This window comes from Narcine bancroftii, chromosome 5, assembly GCF_036971445.1.
Source record: "Narcine bancroftii isolate sNarBan1 chromosome 5, sNarBan1.hap1, whole genome shotgun sequence".
Classification (NCBI taxonomy): Eukaryota; Metazoa; Chordata; class Chondrichthyes; order Torpediniformes; family Narcinidae; genus Narcine; species Narcine bancroftii.
This window is the reverse complement of record NC_091473.1, coordinates 152,796,643-152,815,602: the sequence shown is the minus strand read 5'-3', so window position 1 is coordinate 152,815,602 and position 18,960 is coordinate 152,796,643. Positions and strand designations below refer to the sequence as shown.

At 41.1% G+C, this 18,960-nt stretch overlaps 1 protein-coding gene across 1 annotated transcript in view; it reads left to right on the top strand.

The window, feature by feature from the left end:
* msh4 (mutS homolog 4) overlaps positions 1-18,960 on the top strand; it is a 230,093-nt gene that overhangs the window by 124,250 nt on the left and 86,883 nt on the right. The window contains exon 11 of the mRNA XM_069942394.1: positions 13,704-13,768. Coding sequence (XP_069798495.1) covers positions 13,704-13,768 — 65 coding nt within the window. The remainder of the gene's footprint in view (positions 1-13,703; positions 13,769-18,960) is intronic.

Here is an 18,960-nt window from a genome sequence, read left to right as displayed (position 1 = left end):
CCCTGTGTTATTAGAGATAGAAGTGCAGCATAGATTGAACTGGAAGGTGCTATCCTTGTCTTTATCTATCTTCAGAATAACTTTGGCCCTGCATGGATCCGAACTACTCTGTTGGCTTGTTTGGCAACCCATCAACAGGAATGCCCATAGGGCCCTCGGCATTGTCCACATTTGTGGACTCAGATCAGAACGATATTTGTCTAAGTCCCCGTGATCAATATTTTCTCCTTTTATGGGTCGGTCTCTTTCTACTTTCTCATTCACTACCCGGTCCCATGCTTCAATATTCAGTCTGATAAATTTCCCTCCCTCTGAGGTGGAATATCCCAGGATTTCTGTCTGCCTGTATTCACACCCCATCGCTTCCTTCACCATCGGACCCAACTGTCGGGCGTGGTGATCTTTGGCAATTCCCAAGGTTACATGTGGCACACTTTCTACTCCTAAGCAGAACCACTCCATTTGTTCTTCTGTCATGACAACCATAGCAGCTATTCCCTCCTTACCCACAAAGATAAATGGACAATGTATCATTTCTGTCTTCCCTTCTTTTAGAGAGTCCCACCTCTCCTCATACTCCTGGTCCGGGTGGATGGTATAGTTTAATGATACATGCATAGGATCCACTGGATATTGGTAATCCCCATACTGAGGAATACTGGCCCTCCACTCAAAAAACTGTTTAATCAACCCCGGGCCTGGTTCATCATACAGTAGTCGACTCCAGAAAATAATAACCTCCACAGAGTCTTCTGAAGCATTGGCTGGAGTCATTACTATAAACTGTCCTTCCCTTTCTATTGTGTCCCCTGGTTATGTTAACCGAAGGCCCTTCTCAGAACATTGTATGGTTATTCCCAGTTTAGTAAGAATGTCCCTTGCCAATAAATTAATGGGGCAACTTGGCACAACCAGGACAGGTGCTCTAACCCTTTGTCGTCCAAATGTCATGTCGATGTTATCTGTATAGGGCTGTGTTTCCCTTATCCCGGAGAATCCTATTGTAGATAATGTTTTGCCCGAATATGTGCTCCCTGGGGGCTGTTTAATCACGGTCGTAACCGCTGCCCCTGTGTCAATCATAAATTCAATTTTTTCTCCATTTACCGTCCCCCAAATTTTCGGTGGCTCCCAGGGAGGCGTGATTTTTGATTCTCCAGGGCCCCGTCAATAATCAAATTCAGCACCTTCCCAAATATCGTCATCACACTGGGGTGCCTGGACTTGTTGATCACTCTGCCATCCCCCAATTTTCTGGGGCCGATCAATGTGTCCACCCCTACCCCTTGCTTGTCCTCTTAAATTTCCTCCTCTTCCTCTATAGCCTCTAGACAGTCCTGCTGGTAGTGTCCAGGATTTTGGCAGTGCCAGCATAGGGTATGTTCTCCTCTATACATGGTACTTAGGGGTCTTTCCCAACCATTCCTTACTTAGGGTCCCGGATTTATCACTGGCCCCATGGCCTGTGGGACTATCTGTTGGGCCACTAGTTTAATCCCTATTTGTTCTATGGCTCTCATCAATTTATCGGTTGTCTTGTCCTCTCCCTTCTGGGATGCACTTTCTGACTTAGCCTGCTCTGATTGACGATGTTGTTTGAGTGCATGTGTCAGGTGTCTTTTCCACAAGTCCTCCGACATCGCCTCTAATCCCACAATGTCCCTTAATTTTGCTTGAACCGGACCAGGTAGTCCGTTTATTGTCCCATTACGAAAATGAGCATTTCCCAGGGGGCTGTGGTCGGGTCTTTCTCCAGTCCCTGTCTCCCATAAGTCCCATGCTCGAGAGAGGTACTCGTGCGTAGTCTCCCCTTCTTTTAGTTGGAGGGTTACCAAGGCGTCCAAACTATAGGGTGTAGGGAATGTTTCTCTAAGTGCTTCCCAAAATCTATTTCGAAGTGGGTCAAATTCTATTTCATCCCCCAATTTACTGCTTCTAAGGATTCTCTCTATTTGCTTCAGGGCCCCTTCTGCCTTCATTTTTATCATGATAGTTCTGACATCTGCGAGTGCTAATTGTTCTTGACAGGTTTCTCGCTCAAAACAAGAAATCTATGGACCAGCCCCATTACTCAATGGAGGAAGTTTTTTCATTAGACTCTCTAAGTCCATTCGTGACCAGGGTACATATTTTTGATTTCCCCGCCCCGTGATCAGCGATGGGCATTGATGTCTCAATTTTGGGGATTTCTGTTCCTTTTTTACTCTTGGAATACATCTATTTATTCCCCCCTGTTCAGACACCTCTTCGTCACTACTGTCACTGTCCCCGTCAGGTTCTGATGTCTCAGAGTCAAAGGTATATCGTTCACGCTCGTCTCTAAGATCATTTTTTCGGTTAGAGTCTAGTGGTTTCACGTCTTTCTCTTTCGTCCTAACTATGTCCAGGCGGGCATGTCTACTCTTCTCCGTCCCGAGTTCTTTTATGCTACTTTCCTCCCATGGTGGGTCGTATCTCGTTTCCTCATCTGTACTACACTTTTCGTCCTTTATTCCTATTACTGTTCCTCCAGCTTGGAGTTCTGTTGACAGTGTTGTAGTTATCTTTTCCATTTCTTTCAATACACCTACCATTAATTCTTTTTGTTCCTTACTGATCTGCCCCAGCACATTCACATCTTTGTTTAAGTTTTTAACGTTATCCTGAACCTTTTTCATGTTCCTTTTCTGCGTCTCTAAGTCTTTTTCTATTTTCTTGGATCCCGCGGGGGTCTCGACATCTATTACTCCCCCTTCTATTTTTAGTAAAGGGGCCTGTACCTTGTCTGACGTGTCCCTATTCCCGATGTTCCTGTCATGTCCCAGTGTTTCAATATCTGGATATAAGGGACGTGACTCCTGGGTCCCGTCTGGGGTGTCAGGGGTACCTTGTGACTCCACATATGCATAGGGCGGGGGTCTACAAGCTATTTCTACAGGGGCCATAATAGGTGGGTTATCAGGGAGACCAAATTCTTCGAATATAGCTAGGACATCGCGGTACTGCATCTCCTTGTCTCTCATCTTTTTTTGTGCAGACTCTCGATTAAAGATTTTCCTTTCTATGTCCCGTTTGTATAATTGTATAAGACTCACTTATAAATGATTTATTGTCAGAGTACATACATGACATCACATACATCCAGAGACTATGAGAGAGAGAGAGAGAGAGAGAGAGAGAGAGCATAGCGAGAGAAAGAGATAGAGAGGCAGATACACAGAGCACGAGAGATAGAGAGAGAAAATGCCTTGCACTGGCCCCACTGGGAGAAAAGTCTTCAGATTAACACTTTTGTTTCATGGTTACACCTTTAAAAGGTTCTCATCCTGTGATCACTGGTCTGGATCAGATTGGGTCTCCCACCACTGGGAACCATCACTCCTTCCTTCCCTCCCACCTCGAGTGAGCTACACGTCAGCCCACAATGTCTGCCCTGATCCCACAATGGTGGGGGTGCAGGAAAGAGGGAGGGAGAGAGGATAAAACAGGATCCCATTTGATGCGGAGCTGGAATTGTGGGCACAAAATTAAAACCAAATTGTATTTCTTTACCCTGCCCCACCTGGGGATTTCAGGGCAGCACCGCCACAGATTGGGATTGGGAGGGGGAGTGGGTGAGAGAGGAGGGGGGGGAGAAGAGAGAGAGGGGGAGAGAAGAGAGAGGGGGAGGGTGAAAGGAGGGAGGGAGAGAGCAAACCCGGACACTTCGTGGCTGGAAACTGGAAACAGGCACTTTTCCTTTCCCTTCTGTGTTTTGTTTCTTCCAGCTTATCTTAGACCCTACGCTTTAGAATTTTGTTTCCCTCACCTGTCAGGAACATCTCAGCGCTCCCAGGTAACCACCCCATCTTCCTCCAGCGATCTACACATTTTCGGAGAATTTTTTGTTTCTCCAATGCCACATTACTGGTATTTCGCTTCCCTAACACCTGATTAATTTCCCTAATAACTTGGTCAAAGGTCTTAGCAGACAATTGTGCAGCCATTGCTGCAGGGTCGCTTCCTAATGCCTCTTTTAATTTAGGTTCTTGTCCGTTTAGGGGATCTATGTTAACGAAAATCGCTTTTAAAAATGTCTCTTTGCAGGCCGGATGAAAAAATTTTTTTAGTGAAACAGTCTCTAAGTCTGGTCCTCCGGTAGACCTCAGACTGTCCTGTATACTCTGATTGCTCGTCTTCCACTCTCTGTTTTCCCAAAGAGGTCTGAAAGTTAAATTACAACTAGGAAACCAAATTTTTTGGGCTATATTTTTGTCCAGTTTCCCTGTACCAATCTATGAATTTATGTAACTTTATCTCCTTGGTGATACTGGGAATACCCTCATTTAACTTATCAAAAATACTTCGAATAAACCGGGTGTCTCTTAAGATTCTGTCAACTTTTTCATTGATATCTCCTACCTGATCCGGACACAGCTTTTGCAGCCTTTCGTCGCCGTCCTTGTTCACCAGGCAGGCGTCCCTGAGTACTCTTTTTGTCGTCTCAAGGTCTCTTATGTCCGCTGTGGTATTCCACCACGGCGAATTGGGGAAATAAATTCTTAAGTCTTCAAGTGTACAAACATTATCATACCTACCGGACATTTATAAGTGAGTCTTTATATACAATTGAGACCAATAAGCCTGAACCTTCGTTTTCTTTCAAAGCCCAACCTTCACGTGGGAGATTTCTCCTCTTAATAACCAGTTTAGGGCAGAAAACTCAGGTCCCCAATTGTTCATAGACCACCTTCTCACTCTATTGGACTTTGCAACGACACAATAAAGACTTTTTAAACTCTAGTAGTTTGTCGGCGAAGCACTTATCAAATGTCACTCAACCACCTTAAGGACTTTTCTTCTCTCTGTCACCACTTATGTGTTACAATCCCGGCAGGTGACGACCTTCAATTATGGTCATCTAATTTGTCCGATCTCCAGTTCTTACTGACAATCATAAAGATTTTAAAAGAGAGAATTTTGTTAAAACAGGCTTCTCTGGACCTTTTTATCAGCCGGCTGAGATGATTGTCAAGAAAAACAGAAACCGTCGTCCAGTGTCCACTCACCCATCACGTCGGGGTCACCAAATTGTTAGGTCTGCTTTGTTCATGAATGAGTGAGTCAAACACCAGACTGAGTCGAAATCAAGGTTCTTTGTTCTTTATTGCCGGATTGTAACACTTGCAACTAACAGTGTTAGTTGGAGAAGGCGCATTCTGCCGTTATCAGCAAGTGGTGTTTTTTTTATACCTCAGGATACGTACTTAGTAAATGATCATACCATGACATTGTCCAATGAATAAACTGTTGCTATCCTTCTCTATTAGACTGCTGCACATCATCTTGTTAGTGCCAAGCTTATCTTGAGTGTACAAGGTCACATCTGCATTCTGTTACTCCTTAGTACTGGGTGACTCCTTCTCCGGTCCCATCTCATGATGTTTTTACCTTACAAGGGTCAATTGTATTAAAATGAATATTTTCCCATGAATTCAATATTTATTTCAGTCAATACCTTGTTTACTTTCAGGATTTAAATAATAGTCCAGGAGTTTTTATGGAAAGGTAAATTAGCTCGAGTGGCATTGTATAAACTTACATGAAAATATGCGTTAGGTGGACTTCAGTTACCACATTTTCAAAATTATTATGAAGTGGCCCAGTTGAAGTTTATTAGCAGGTTGATGGATCGAGATCAACCTCCTAGCTGGGCGAAGGTGGAAATGACGTGTATTTCTGAGGTTGAGGTACATGAATTTATATTTCGTTGGAACTTGAATTTGTTACAGGAATATAATATGCCAGTATTGAAACATTTGTTAAAGATCTGGATTTAAAAAAATAGGGTTTTGGGATCAAAAGATAAATTATCAATTTTAACTCCATTGTACAATAATCAGCTTATTTCTTTTTCAATGTTTAATAATTATTCAAAGAGTTTGGATTTTAAGGGTATAAAGACAATACAGGATTGTGTTGAAGAGGGACAATTTCTTTCTTTTAATCAATTGAGAGAGATTTAATATATCTGTAAATTCTTTGTTTGTGTATTACCAACTTAGAGCCTTGGTAAAGGATAATTATGGTAGAGAGATGAATTTACCTACTTTGTCAAGATTTGAGTCTTTAATTTCCTCTGTACCAAAGAAGGGTTATATTTCAGTTATGTACAATTTGTTACTCACCTCACCGACAAAAGACAAAGGAGGAAAAACCCAACACCCAACCCCAACCAACCAATTTTCCCTTGCAACCGCTGCAACCGTGTCTGCCTGTCCCGCATCGGACTTGTCAGCACAAACGAGCCTGCAGCTGACGTGGACATTACCCCTCCATAAATCTTTGTCTGCGAAGCCAAGCCAAAGAAAGACAATTTGTTGCAAGATAATATGGATAAACCAGATTGGGAAAAATCTAAACTTAAATGAGAGAGTATAACATATATAACAATTACAGCACGGAAACAGGCCATTAGGCCCTTCTAGTCCGCACCGAACCAAACACCCCTTTCTAATCCCACCTCCCTGCACAATGCCCATAACCCTCCATCTTCTTCTCATCCATATACCTGTCCAACCTTTTCTTAAATAATACAATTGACTCCGCCGCCACTATTTCTCCCGGAAGATCATTCCACACAGCTACCACTTTCTGATTTAGTTTTTATTTTTCCTGAAGATGATTGGGTGGGACAATGTAATCAATTGACTAATGTAAGATGCAGAATGGTTAATTATAATTTTTTACATCAATTATATTTAACTCCGGAGAAACAAAAAAATATGGGTTTAGTAATTCAGACTTATGTTTTAGGTGTGATTCATGTATTGGAACTTTTTTACATGCTGTTTGGACTTGTGTTAAAGTTCAACCATTCTGTCAAGGAATTAAAGTAGTTTTAGAAAAATTGTATAACTTTACATTACCATTAGACCCAACGATTTTCTTGTTGGGTAATTTAATTTCGTTGAGGGGATTGGGTTTGGATAAAATTCAAATTGCTTTTGTATGTTTGGTGTTATCAGTAGCACGTAAATGTGTTGCCAGTACTTGGAAAGACACTACAGAGATTAATATACTACGTTGGCATAATGAATTGAAAACTTGTATTGTTATGGAAAAGATTACCTATAATTTCCTTGATAATTATTCCTTTTGTTAGCAAATGGTCTCTGTATTTGGAATATATGCATTTAGATATACTTTGAATTGTTCTTAACATTTATAACTTTTAAAATAAATAATTTATATTTTTGGCTCCCCTTAAGGGAGCTCGCTGGCTGAAGGGATGGGAGGGTGGGTTTGGGGTTTTTTAAATTTTATTTTATTTTTCTGGGGTTTTTTTAGTTTTTTTCTTGTTTTTATATATATATATCTTTGTAAAATAAATTTTTGATGATTACTGGACTGTATATTATGTTTTTTCTATCTTTAAATAAAGTTTGGAAAAAAAGAAGCAAGATATTAACATTGTAGGAGGAGTCACATGATGGAGTAGTGGCCGGTAGGGGAATACCAGTCCTCTCCAGAAAAGAAAAATAAAGTGAAGAAAATACAAAGTTTAATAAATACAGAATATAAGAAATAAAAGAAAGAAAATGGCACCCAAGAAGGAAAAAGTAAAAACAATGGGAAAAAAAGAAGAAAACACGCCAGAAAAGAAAGGAGAAGGCCTTACCTGCATGAAGAAATAGTGAGCCGTGGTGGAGAAGAGCGCTGGACTGGAAAAATGGCTCTCTGAGCCAAACAAAAGTGTGCAAACTAAGGAGAAGGAAAACCCCGATGGGAGGGGGGCTCAGCCGAGGAGCAGGCAACCACAACGCGACCAGCTGAGGGATGCCGAACAGCAGGGCTCTCAGCTGGAAGAAGAGGAAAGTGGCAGGAGAGTGAGTGAAGGGAAAGAAAAGCAGCAGCAGGAGGCCCAACAGATGAGTAGCCCAGAAGAAGAGGACCAACAGCAAGAGGTCAAGCAAGAAGAAGCCCAGCAAAGTGAGACAAACAACTCATCAGGATGTCAGAAGAGACACAGATACAAAGAAGAGAAAAAGAAGACAAACACAGGTACAGACACAGAAGAAGAGGAAGAAGACCAAGATCTTCACAGAGAAATAGAAGGCAAAACAGATGGACAGAATATAGATAAAGCTTTTTTTTAAGAACAAATGAGAGCATTAAAAGAATGGTTGTCATTAGAATTTAGTGCAATTAAAAGAAAAAATGAAAAGAACAGAAAATAAAATGCAAAGATTAGAGCTGGTAATGACAGAAATAGGGAAAAGAATAGAAAATGTGGAAGAACGAGAAACGGCTGTAGAAATGGAAGTAAATGACTTAGGAAAATTGGAAGAAAGTGATAAAAAAATTAAAGAGTCACAAGAGTTGTTATCTCAGAAAATTGATGTTGGAAAATTATAGTAAGCGAAACAACATAAAAATAGTGGGCCTGAAGGAGGATGAAGAAGGCACAGACATGAAGGAATTTATAAAAGAATGGATCCCAAAGGTCCTGGGAACGACAGAAATGCAGGAAGGAATGGAAATAGAAAGGGCACACAGAGCATTAGCTCCAAAACCACAGGCACATCAAAAACCAAGCTCCATTTTAGTAAAACTTTTGAGATATACGACAAGAGAAAATATACTGGAGCGGGCAAGGAATAAAATAAAAGAAGTCAATAAACCATTGGAATACAAGGGTCAAAAAATATTTTTTTACCCAGACATAAGTTTTGAACTCTTAAAAATACAGTAAAATCGATCCTATGGAAAAAAGGTTGTAAATTCATGTTAAGACATCCAGCTGTGCTTAAAATATTTATCCCCAGGGAACAAAACAGACTGTTCTCAGATCCGGAGGAAGCACAAGAATTTGTAGAATGCTTGCAGGACAGAAGGAGAGATGAAGAGATGTAACAAGAATGAAGAACGGCGATAAAACAATGTATACGTAAAGAACTAAAGAAGGGGAAGAGAAGGAAAGAAAGGAAGTAAGGGGAACAAAGGGAGAACTTTGTTATATGTGAAAAAAAGTGTTTCCTGGTGGGGGTGGGGGGAAGAGAATAACTGTTACTGCAAAAATCAGTTGACGCTTGCGAGCAGGTTTGCACTCCAAATGGAATAGGGAGTTGTGGTTGCCCGGCAAGGGATAAGGGGCAACTCAGAGATGGGGGGGGGGGGATATTTGCGGTTAAGGGAATATTGGATATGCGAGTTGTTGGAGTATTTTATGTTTTAAATGTGTTGTCAAACATTAAGATTAAAAAGGGAAAACTGAGAGATGAAAATGGGAAAAAGGGGGATGGTGAGGAAGCGGAAATGAGGTGTAAACAGGATATGAGATGGCCATGTTGAACTATATGACTATAAAGATTAATGGAATACATAACCAAATTAAACAGAAGTGGCTATTAAATTTACTGACAAAAGAAAAAATAGATATAGCATTTGTGCAGGAAATGCATCTAACTGAAGTGGAACATTACAAATTAAAGTGAGACTGGGTAGGGCAGGTAGCGGCAGCATCATATAATACAAAAGCTGGAGGTGTAACTATATTAATTAATAAAAATGTACCAATCAAAATAGAGGAGGAAATAATAGATCCAGCAGAGAGGTATGTAATGATAAAGTGTCAGATATACTCAGGATTTGCTCAATATATATGCACCTAATGAAGAGGATCAAAAGTTTATGCAAGATATTTTTTTGAAGATTGTAGATACACAAGGAAATATATGGATAGGAGAGGATTTTAACCTTAATTTGGATCCAATGTTGGATAAAACTGGATAGAAACTAGCAAAAAGAATAAAGTGGCCAAATTTATGGTTAAATCAATGGCAGGAAATGAAACTTAAGGATATATGGAGGAGGAAGCACCCAGGAGAGAAGGAATACTCATATTATTCAAGTAGGCATAAAACATACTCAAGGATTGATATGTTTTTGTTGTCGGCCCATATTCAAGGGAGAGTTAGGAAAATGAATATAAAGCTAGATTACTATCTGATCATTCACCCCTGTTATTAGCAATAGAACTGGAGGACATCCCACCAAGAACATATAGATGGAGGTTAAACTCCATGCTACTTAAAAGGTAGGAATTTAGAGAGTTTATTGAACACCAAGTTAAAACATATTTTGAAATAAAATAAGTGAAAGACAAATTTATATTATGGGGCGCAATGAAAGCCTTCATTAGAGGGCAGATAATAAGTTATGTAACTAAGATGAAAAAGGACTACAATTGGGAAATAGAGCAGTTGGAAAGGGAGATAGTAAGTACAGAAAATGAACTTGAAAAAAGGGATGATATAACAAAAAGGAGAGAATTGGCAGACAAAAAAAATAAAATACGTAACATTACAAATATATAAGATAGAGAAGAACATAATGAAAATAAAGCAAAAGTATTACGAACTAGGAGAAAAAACACATAAAATATTAGCCTGGCAACTTAAAACAGAACAAGCTAAAAGGACTGTATTGGCATCAAGGAAAAGGGACAAACAAATTGCATATAATCCAGTGGTTTGAGGAATTTTATGAACAATTACACCAAACTGAGAACGAGGGGAAAGATGATAAAGAAGAAGAGTTTTTAGCTAAAATTGAACTGCTGAAATTGCAAGAAGAGGAACAAAACAAGCTGATAAAACCATTTGAAATAGAGGAAGTACAGGATATATTAAAAAAGATGCTGAACAATAAACCACCAGGAGAGGATGGATTCCCAATAGAATTCTATAAAACATTTAAAGAGTTATTAATTCCTCCTCTCCTGGAAGTAATGAACTAGACAGAAGAAACACCAAACTTGCCAGGTTCATATGAGACAGCAATAATTACAGTCATACCAAAGATGGGGAAGGATCCACGAACACCAGCACCACCAGCAATATCTCTACTTAATTCAGATTCTAAGATAATAGCAAAATTATTAGCAAACAGATTGGCCGATTGTGTACCAAAAATAGTAAAACAAGATCAAACTGGATTTATTAAGAAAAGACGAACAGCGGATAATGTCTGTAAATTTATTAATCTAATTGATGCAGTTCAAGGGAATAAGAAGCCACCAGTGGCTGTTACTTTAGATGCAGAAAAAGCCTTTGACAGAGTAGAATGGAATTATTTATTCAAAGTATTACAGAGGTTCAATCTACCAGAAAAATATATTAATTGGATTAAAGCATTATATAAGGGACCATTGGCGAAGGTGACAGTAAATGGATATGTATGGAACCAATTTAAATTAAGTAGGTCAACTCGACAGGGATGGCCATTATCCCCCTCACTGTTCGCTTTAGCAATAGAACCATTGGCAGAACTGATAAGAACAGAAAATAAAATAAAAGGGATAAAAATAAAGGAGAAGGAGTATAAAATCAGTTTATTTGCAAATGACATCATAGTATACTTAACAGAACCAGAAATATCAATAAAAGAATTACATAAGAAATTGAAGGAGTATGGAGAAATATCGGGGAACAAGGTCAACGCAAATAAAAGTGAAGTGATGCCAATGAGTAATGTGGATTATACAGAATTTAAAAAAGAATCATCATTTAAATGGCAAACACAACCAATCCGATACCTAGGTATTAGGTTAGATAATAACTTAAGCCACCTGTACAAATTAAATTATCAGCCACTAATAAGGAAATTGCAGGAAGACTTAGAACATTGGAAAGAATTACCGCTAATGTTGATAGGGAGGGTAAATTGCATTAAAATGAATGTGTTCCCAAGGATACAATACTTATTTCAATCATTAACAATTTCCTTAACAGAGAAATTCTTTAATGAACTAAAGAGAATAATAAACAAATTCTTGTGGAAAGGCGGAAACCGAGGATAGAGTTAGATAAATTAACAGAGATGTACAACCAAGGTGGTTTGCAGTTACCAAACTTTTAAAATTATTATAGAGCCGCACAATTAAGGTATTTATCAGATTTTTACCAGACAAGGGAAAACCCAGACTGGACTAAGATAGAACTAGATAAAATAGCAGAGAAGGTACCGGAACATATACTTTATAAGTGGGATGAAAAACTGGTGCAATATAAAAGCTCACCAGTATTGCATCATTTACTCAATATATGGAAGAAGATTCACTTAGAAAGGAAAACAAATTACCAAATACCAAAATTACTATTAATGCAAAATCTGCTAATCCCTTTTACAATAGATAACTTTTCCTTTAGAGAATGGGAGAGAAAAGGAATCAAAAGAATAGAAATTTGTTTTTTGGGAAATAATTTATTAACATGTGAACAGTTGAAGTACAAATATGGAATAACTCATGGTACAATGTTTGCATATCATCAACTGAAAACTTATTTAAAGGATAAATTGGCAAACAGACTGAGATTACCAGAAGGAAGCAGCTTTGAATATGTGATTACAGACACAGTGATAATTAAAAGATTTACAATGAACATGTACATTAAGATGCAAGATAAGGAAAATGATGAAATAAGCTATAAACCCAAACAAAAATGGGAAAAGGATTTAAACATAAAGATAAAAAATGAAATATGGGAAAAGTTATGTTCTGGAACTATGAGGAATATAATAAACACAAGGTTACACATGATACAGTATAATTGGTTCTTTTTCTTTGGCTTGGCTTCGCGGATGAAGATTTATGGAGGGGGTAAAAAGTCCACATCAGCTGCAGGCTCATTTGTGGCTGACAAGTCCGATGCGGGACAGGCAGACACGGTTGCAGCGGTTGCAGGGGAAAATTGGTTGGTTGGGGTTGGGTGTTGGGTTTTTCCTCCTTTGCCTTTTGTCAGTGAGGTGGGCTCTGCGGTCTTCTTCAAAGGAGGTTGCTGCCCGCCAAACTGTGAGGCGCCAAGATGCACGGTTTGAGGCGTTATCAGCCCACTGGCGGTGGTCAATGTGGCAGGTTATATATGGTTACACAGGTTATATATCACACCCCAAAAGTTAAAAAAATGGGATCCAATATTATCAGATAGATGTTTTTGATGTAAGAAGGAAATGGGAACAACAGTACATGTAATTTGGACATGTGAGAAAGTGAAAATGTTTTGGGAAGATCTAAATCAGATATTAAATAAAATCACCAAAAATAACATACCAAAAGATCCAGAGATCTTTCTTCTAAGTAATATAAGAAGTAAGGAATTAGGCCTCAAAATGGATGAAGCGCAAAAAAGATTTATTATGATAGCCTTAGCTGTAGCAAACAAAATGTATAATGTCAATGTGTAAAATGGAAGAGAGCCTGAGAATATAGCAATGGTACATGGAAATGAATAAATGTATTCCATTGGGAAAAATAACATATAATTTAAAAAATAAAGTCACATTATTTGAACAAATTTGGGAACCATACATGGAACATAACAGAGAGGGCTTGCCTCAGACCTTTAAGAAGATAAAATGACTTGATCCAGTGTGTAAAAGTAGATGACACATTTTTCTTGTTTATTGCTCATTGTGTGATGACATTGTTTAATAGTTTTATTGTATTGTATATGTTGAATATTTATTGGTTTTGGAGGAGGGTGGGAAGGGGGGAAGGAAGGTAGGGGAAAAAAAGGGAGAAAATGCCACTGTGTATACTTAATGAGAAACGTTTGTATATATTTTGACTGATAGGGTTCAAAGTATGAAAAATAAAAATAAAAAATTATATTAAAAAAAGATATTAACATTGTTTCAAAAACATAATGAAAATGTTCTGAGAATACACTCTTGTTCTGCAGGAAATTCTGAAAATCTGCAAGACACCACTGCTAAAGGCTTATTGTAGTTCACTTGGAGACAGCAGGTAAGCAGAAATATAGTCAATCTGGACGAACCTGGCATTTGCCTAATACTCTTCTTCATTTGCACATTGTGGTGCGCTGTTGGTCAAAAGCAAACACACAAAAACTAAAAGATTGTACAACAGGCTTTATTCGACGTAAAACTCCACAGAGTCAGCTGTGAGAGTGTGCTGCTGTTTGCTGTGAGCTCTGAGAGTGTGACCTCGAAGGGCTGGCGCAGGCTTATATCTCAGAGGGTGATTGACACCCGACCGGGTTGGGCTTGGTCCATTCAGGTCGGCTGATTGACAGCCAGCCAGGTGTTGTCCCCATGCTGTTCTGCAGGTACAGAGGTTTCCCCCTGAAGTAGGCCAGTGGTGTACCCCCTTTTTTAAAATTGACCGGGGGGGGGGGAGGTTGCAGTAAAAAGTCCCAACCTATACAATATTTACAAATTAAGATGGTCTGGCGGCCGTCAGAGTCTCTGCGACCATCACAGGACTGGTTCCTGGTCACTGGTGGGTGAGGAAGTGGGAGGGTTGGGGCCAGGGGCTGGAGTGGCTGGTGTGCAGCGTGGAGTGGTGGCCAGGGTCAAGTTGTGTGCATTGCATCAGATGTGCAGGGGGGCAGGTTCGTCCCCCATGGTTGAAGCATGTCCATGGTACACAAAGAGGTCTTGAGTGCCTCATAGCTGTCCAGAGTTGGGGGTGTGTGTCAGGCCGGTGGGTTACTGGGCTGGAGGATACTATGTTGTGGTGGATGCTCCTGGTTGAGACAGTGACCTCCCTGCTGCTGCCGAACCTAACGTAGGCATAGTTGTGCTTCATGTGTAGGAGGAATACCTGCTCGACCAGGAGTTTGACCTTGTGCCCCCGCACATGTCTACGCAGGAGCACCGGTCCCGGGAACGCGAGCCATGCCGGGAGGGACATTCCCATCGCCGATCTCCTGGGGAACAAAAACAGCCGTTTGTGAGGGGTCACGTTGGTAGCCGTGCACAGAAATGACCGAATGGCATGGAGTGGCTCCGGAAGAGTGTCGTGCCAGTACTCTATGGACCACCCTTTTGACTTAAGAGCCAAAAGAACTGTCTTCTAGATTACCCCGATCTTGCATTCCACTTAACCATTACCTCTCGGGTTGTAACTAGTCGTGCAACTAGTCGCAATGCCCCTTGCTGTCAGGTACTGGTGCAGTTCCTCACTCATGAAGCTAGATCCCTGGTCGCTATGGATAAATGCGGGGTAGCCAAACATGGTGAAGATCTGTGTCAGTGCCCTGATGACAGTGGCCGTGGAGGTTTCTGGGCAACGGATAGCAAAAGGGAAGTGGGAGTACTCGTCTATGACCATGAGGAAATAGACGATGCGATTCTTGGAAGGCAGGGGCCCCTTGAAATCCATGCCGAGGCGCTCGAAGGGCCTGGTGTGAGTGGAAGGAATGAGGTTTGCATTCCGCACAGACCCGGCACGCCTATCTCATTCCCTCAACCACTCCTGTCAATGACAGAGTTGAAGATCTTAGTTGGGTAGGCTCCATCAACATCCCTTCTCTGTTAAGTGGGCTAAGATTACTCATCAGACTTGCAGCATAAAAGAAGCCTGAACTCAATGCTTGACTGATCAAGGCAAGTGTATCAAATGACCCTTTCATCATTTCCTTATTTGATAACAATTTTGAACATCTCCCTATTTATTGCATGAAATTACTTAGAACAGAGAGCAATACAGCACAGTACAGGCCCTTCAGCCCTTGATGTTGTACTGACCCATATATCCCTTTCTTTAAAAAAGTACTAAACCCTCCCTACCCCATAACCATAATTTTTCTTCCATCTATGTGAATGTCTAAGAGTCTCTTAAATGACCCTAATGTTTTAGCTTCCACCAACATTCCCAGCAAGGCATTCCAGGCATCCACAACTATGTAAAGACATTATCCCTGATGTCTCCCTCAAACTCCCTCCCCACCCCACCCCCCCCCCCCCCACCGGCCCACCCCTTCACTTTGTACATATGTCCTTTGGTGTTTGCTGATCCTACCCTAGGAAACAGGTGCTGGCTGTCCATCCTATCTATACTCCAAGTCATGTAGACTTCTATCAAGTCTCCTCTCATCCTTCTATGCTCCAAAGTGAAAAGTCCCAACTTTGCTAACCTTGCCGCATAAGACTTGTTTCCCAATTCAAACAACATCCTGGTGAATTTCCTCTACACCTTCTTCACGAGGTGACCAGAAGTGAACGCAATACTCTAAGTGTAGTCTAACCAAAGATTTGTAGAGTTGTAACATGACCTCTCTTCTCCTGAATTCAATCCCCCATTAATGAATCCCAACATCTCATAGGCCTTCTTAACTATCCTATCCTATCAGACTTTGAGAGATGTATGGATTTGCACCCCAAGGCCCCTCTGTTCATCCATATTGTTAAGTAACCGACCATTAACCTGGACTCAGCCTCCTGGTTTGACCTTCAACTCTGCACATTCCCACACTAAAACCGGATTCAATTCCATCTGCCACTGTTCTGCTCAACTCTGCATCATCCCACACTTAACTGGATTCAATTCCATCTGACACTGTTCTGCCCAACTCTGCAACATCCCACACTTAACCGGATTCAATTCCATCTGTAACTGTCCTGTCCAACTCTTCATCATCCCACACTTAACCGGATTCAATTCCTTCTGCCACTGTTCTGTCCAACTCTGCATCATCCCACACTTAACCGGATTCAATTCCATCTGTCACTGTCCTGTCCAACTCTTCATCATCCCACACTTAACCGGATTCAATTCCATCTGTCACTGTTCTGCCCAACTCTGCTTCATCCCACACTTAACCGGATTCAATTCCAACTGTCACTGTTCTACCCAACTCTGCATCATCCCACACTTATCCGGATTCAAATCCATCTGTCACTGTTCTGCCCAACTCTTCATCATCCCACACTTAACCGGATTCAATTCCATCTGTCACTGTTCTGCCCAACTCTGCTTCATCCCACACTTAACCGGATTCAATTCCAACTGTCACTGTTCTACCCAACTCTGCATCATCCCACACTTAACCGGATTCAATTCCATCTGTCACTGTCCTGTCCAACTCTTCATCATCCCACACTTAACCGGATTCAATTCCTTCTGACACTGTTCTGCCCAACTCTGCATCATCCCACACTTAACCGGATTCAATTCCATCTGACACTGTTCTGCCCAACTCTGCAACATCCCACACTTAACCGGATTCAATTCCATCTGTCACTGTCCTGTCCAACTCTTCATCATCCCACACTTAACCGGATTCAATTCCTTCTGCCACTGTTCTGTCCAACTCTGCATCATCCCACACTTAACCGGATTCAATTCCATCTGTCACTGTCCTGTCCAACTCTTCATCATCCCACACTTAACCGGATTCAATTCCATCTGTCACTGTTCTGCCCAACTCTGCTTCATCCCACACTTAACCGGATTCAATTCCAACTGTCACTGTTCTACCCAACTCTGCATCATCCCACACTTATCCGGATTCAAATCCATCTGTCACTGTTCTGCCCAACTCTTCATCATCCCACACTTAACCGGATTCAATTCCATCTGTCACTGTTCTGCCCAACTCTGCTTCATCCCACACTTAACCGGATTCAATTCCAACTGTCACTGTTCTACCCAACTCTGCATCATCCCACACTTAACCGGATTCAATTCCATCTGTCACTGTCCTGTCCAACTCTTCATCATCCCACACTTAACCGGATTCAATTCCTTCTGACACTGTTCTGCCCAACTCTGCAACATCCCACACTTAACCGGATTCAATTCCATCTGTCACTGTCCTGTCCAACTCTTCATCATCCCACACTTAACCGGATTCAATTCCAACTGTCACTGTTCTACCCAACTCTGCATCATCCCACACTTATCCGGATTCAAATCCATCTGTCACTGTTCTGCCCAACTCTGCTTCATCCCACACTTAACCGGATTCAATTCCAACTGTCACTGTTCTACCCAACTCTGCATCATCCCACACTTATCCGGATTCAAATTCATCTGTCACTGTTCTGCCCAACTCTGCTTCATCCCACACTTAACCGGATTCAATTCCATCTGTCACTGTTCTGCCCAACTGCATCATCCCACACTTAAACCGGATTCAATTCCATCTGCCACTGTTCTACCCAACTCTGCAACATCAAACACTTAACCGGATTCAATTCCATCTGCCACTGTTCTACCCAACTCTGCATCATCCCTCACTTAACCGGATTCAATTCCATCTGCCACTGTTCTGCCCAACTCTGCATCATTCCACACTTAACCGGATTCAATTCCATCTGTCACTGTTCTGCCCAACTCTGCATCATCCCACACTTAAATCGGATTCAATTCCATCTGCCACTGTTCTGCCCAACTCTGCATCATCCCACACTTAACCGGATTCAATTCCATCTGACACTGTTCTGCCCAACTCTGCATCATCCCACACTTAAACCAGATTCAATTCCATCTGCCACTGTTCTGCGAAACTCTGCATCATCCCACACTTAACCGGATTCAATTCCATCTGCCGCTCTTCTGCCCAACTCTGCATCATCCCACACTTAACCGGATTCAATTCCATCTGCCACTGTTAACATAACATAACATAACAATTACAGCACGGAAACAGGCCATTAGGCCCTTCTAGTCCGCACCGAACCAAACACCCCTTTCTAGTCCCACCTCCCTGCACAATGCCCATAACCCTCCATCTTCTTCTCATCCATATACCTGTCCAACCTTTTCTTAAATAATACAATTGACTCCGCCGCCACTATTTCTCCCGGAAGATCATTCCACACGGCTACCACTCTCTGAGTAAAGAAGTTCCCCCTCATGTTACCTCTAAACCTCTGCCCCTTAATTCTTAACTCATATCCTCTTGTTTTAATCTTTCCTCCTCTTAACGGAAATAGTCTATCCATATCCACTCTGTCTATCCCTTTCATAATCTTAAATACTTCTATCAAATCCCCTCTCAACCTTCTACGCTCCAAAGAATAAAGACCTAATCTGTCCAATCTCTCCCTATACTCTAGATGCTTAAACCCAGGTAAAATTCTGGTAAACCTTCTCTGCACTCTCTCCACTCTGTTTATATCCTTCCTATAATTAGACAACCGGAACTGCACACAGAACTCCAAATTAGGCCGCACCAACGTCTTATGCAA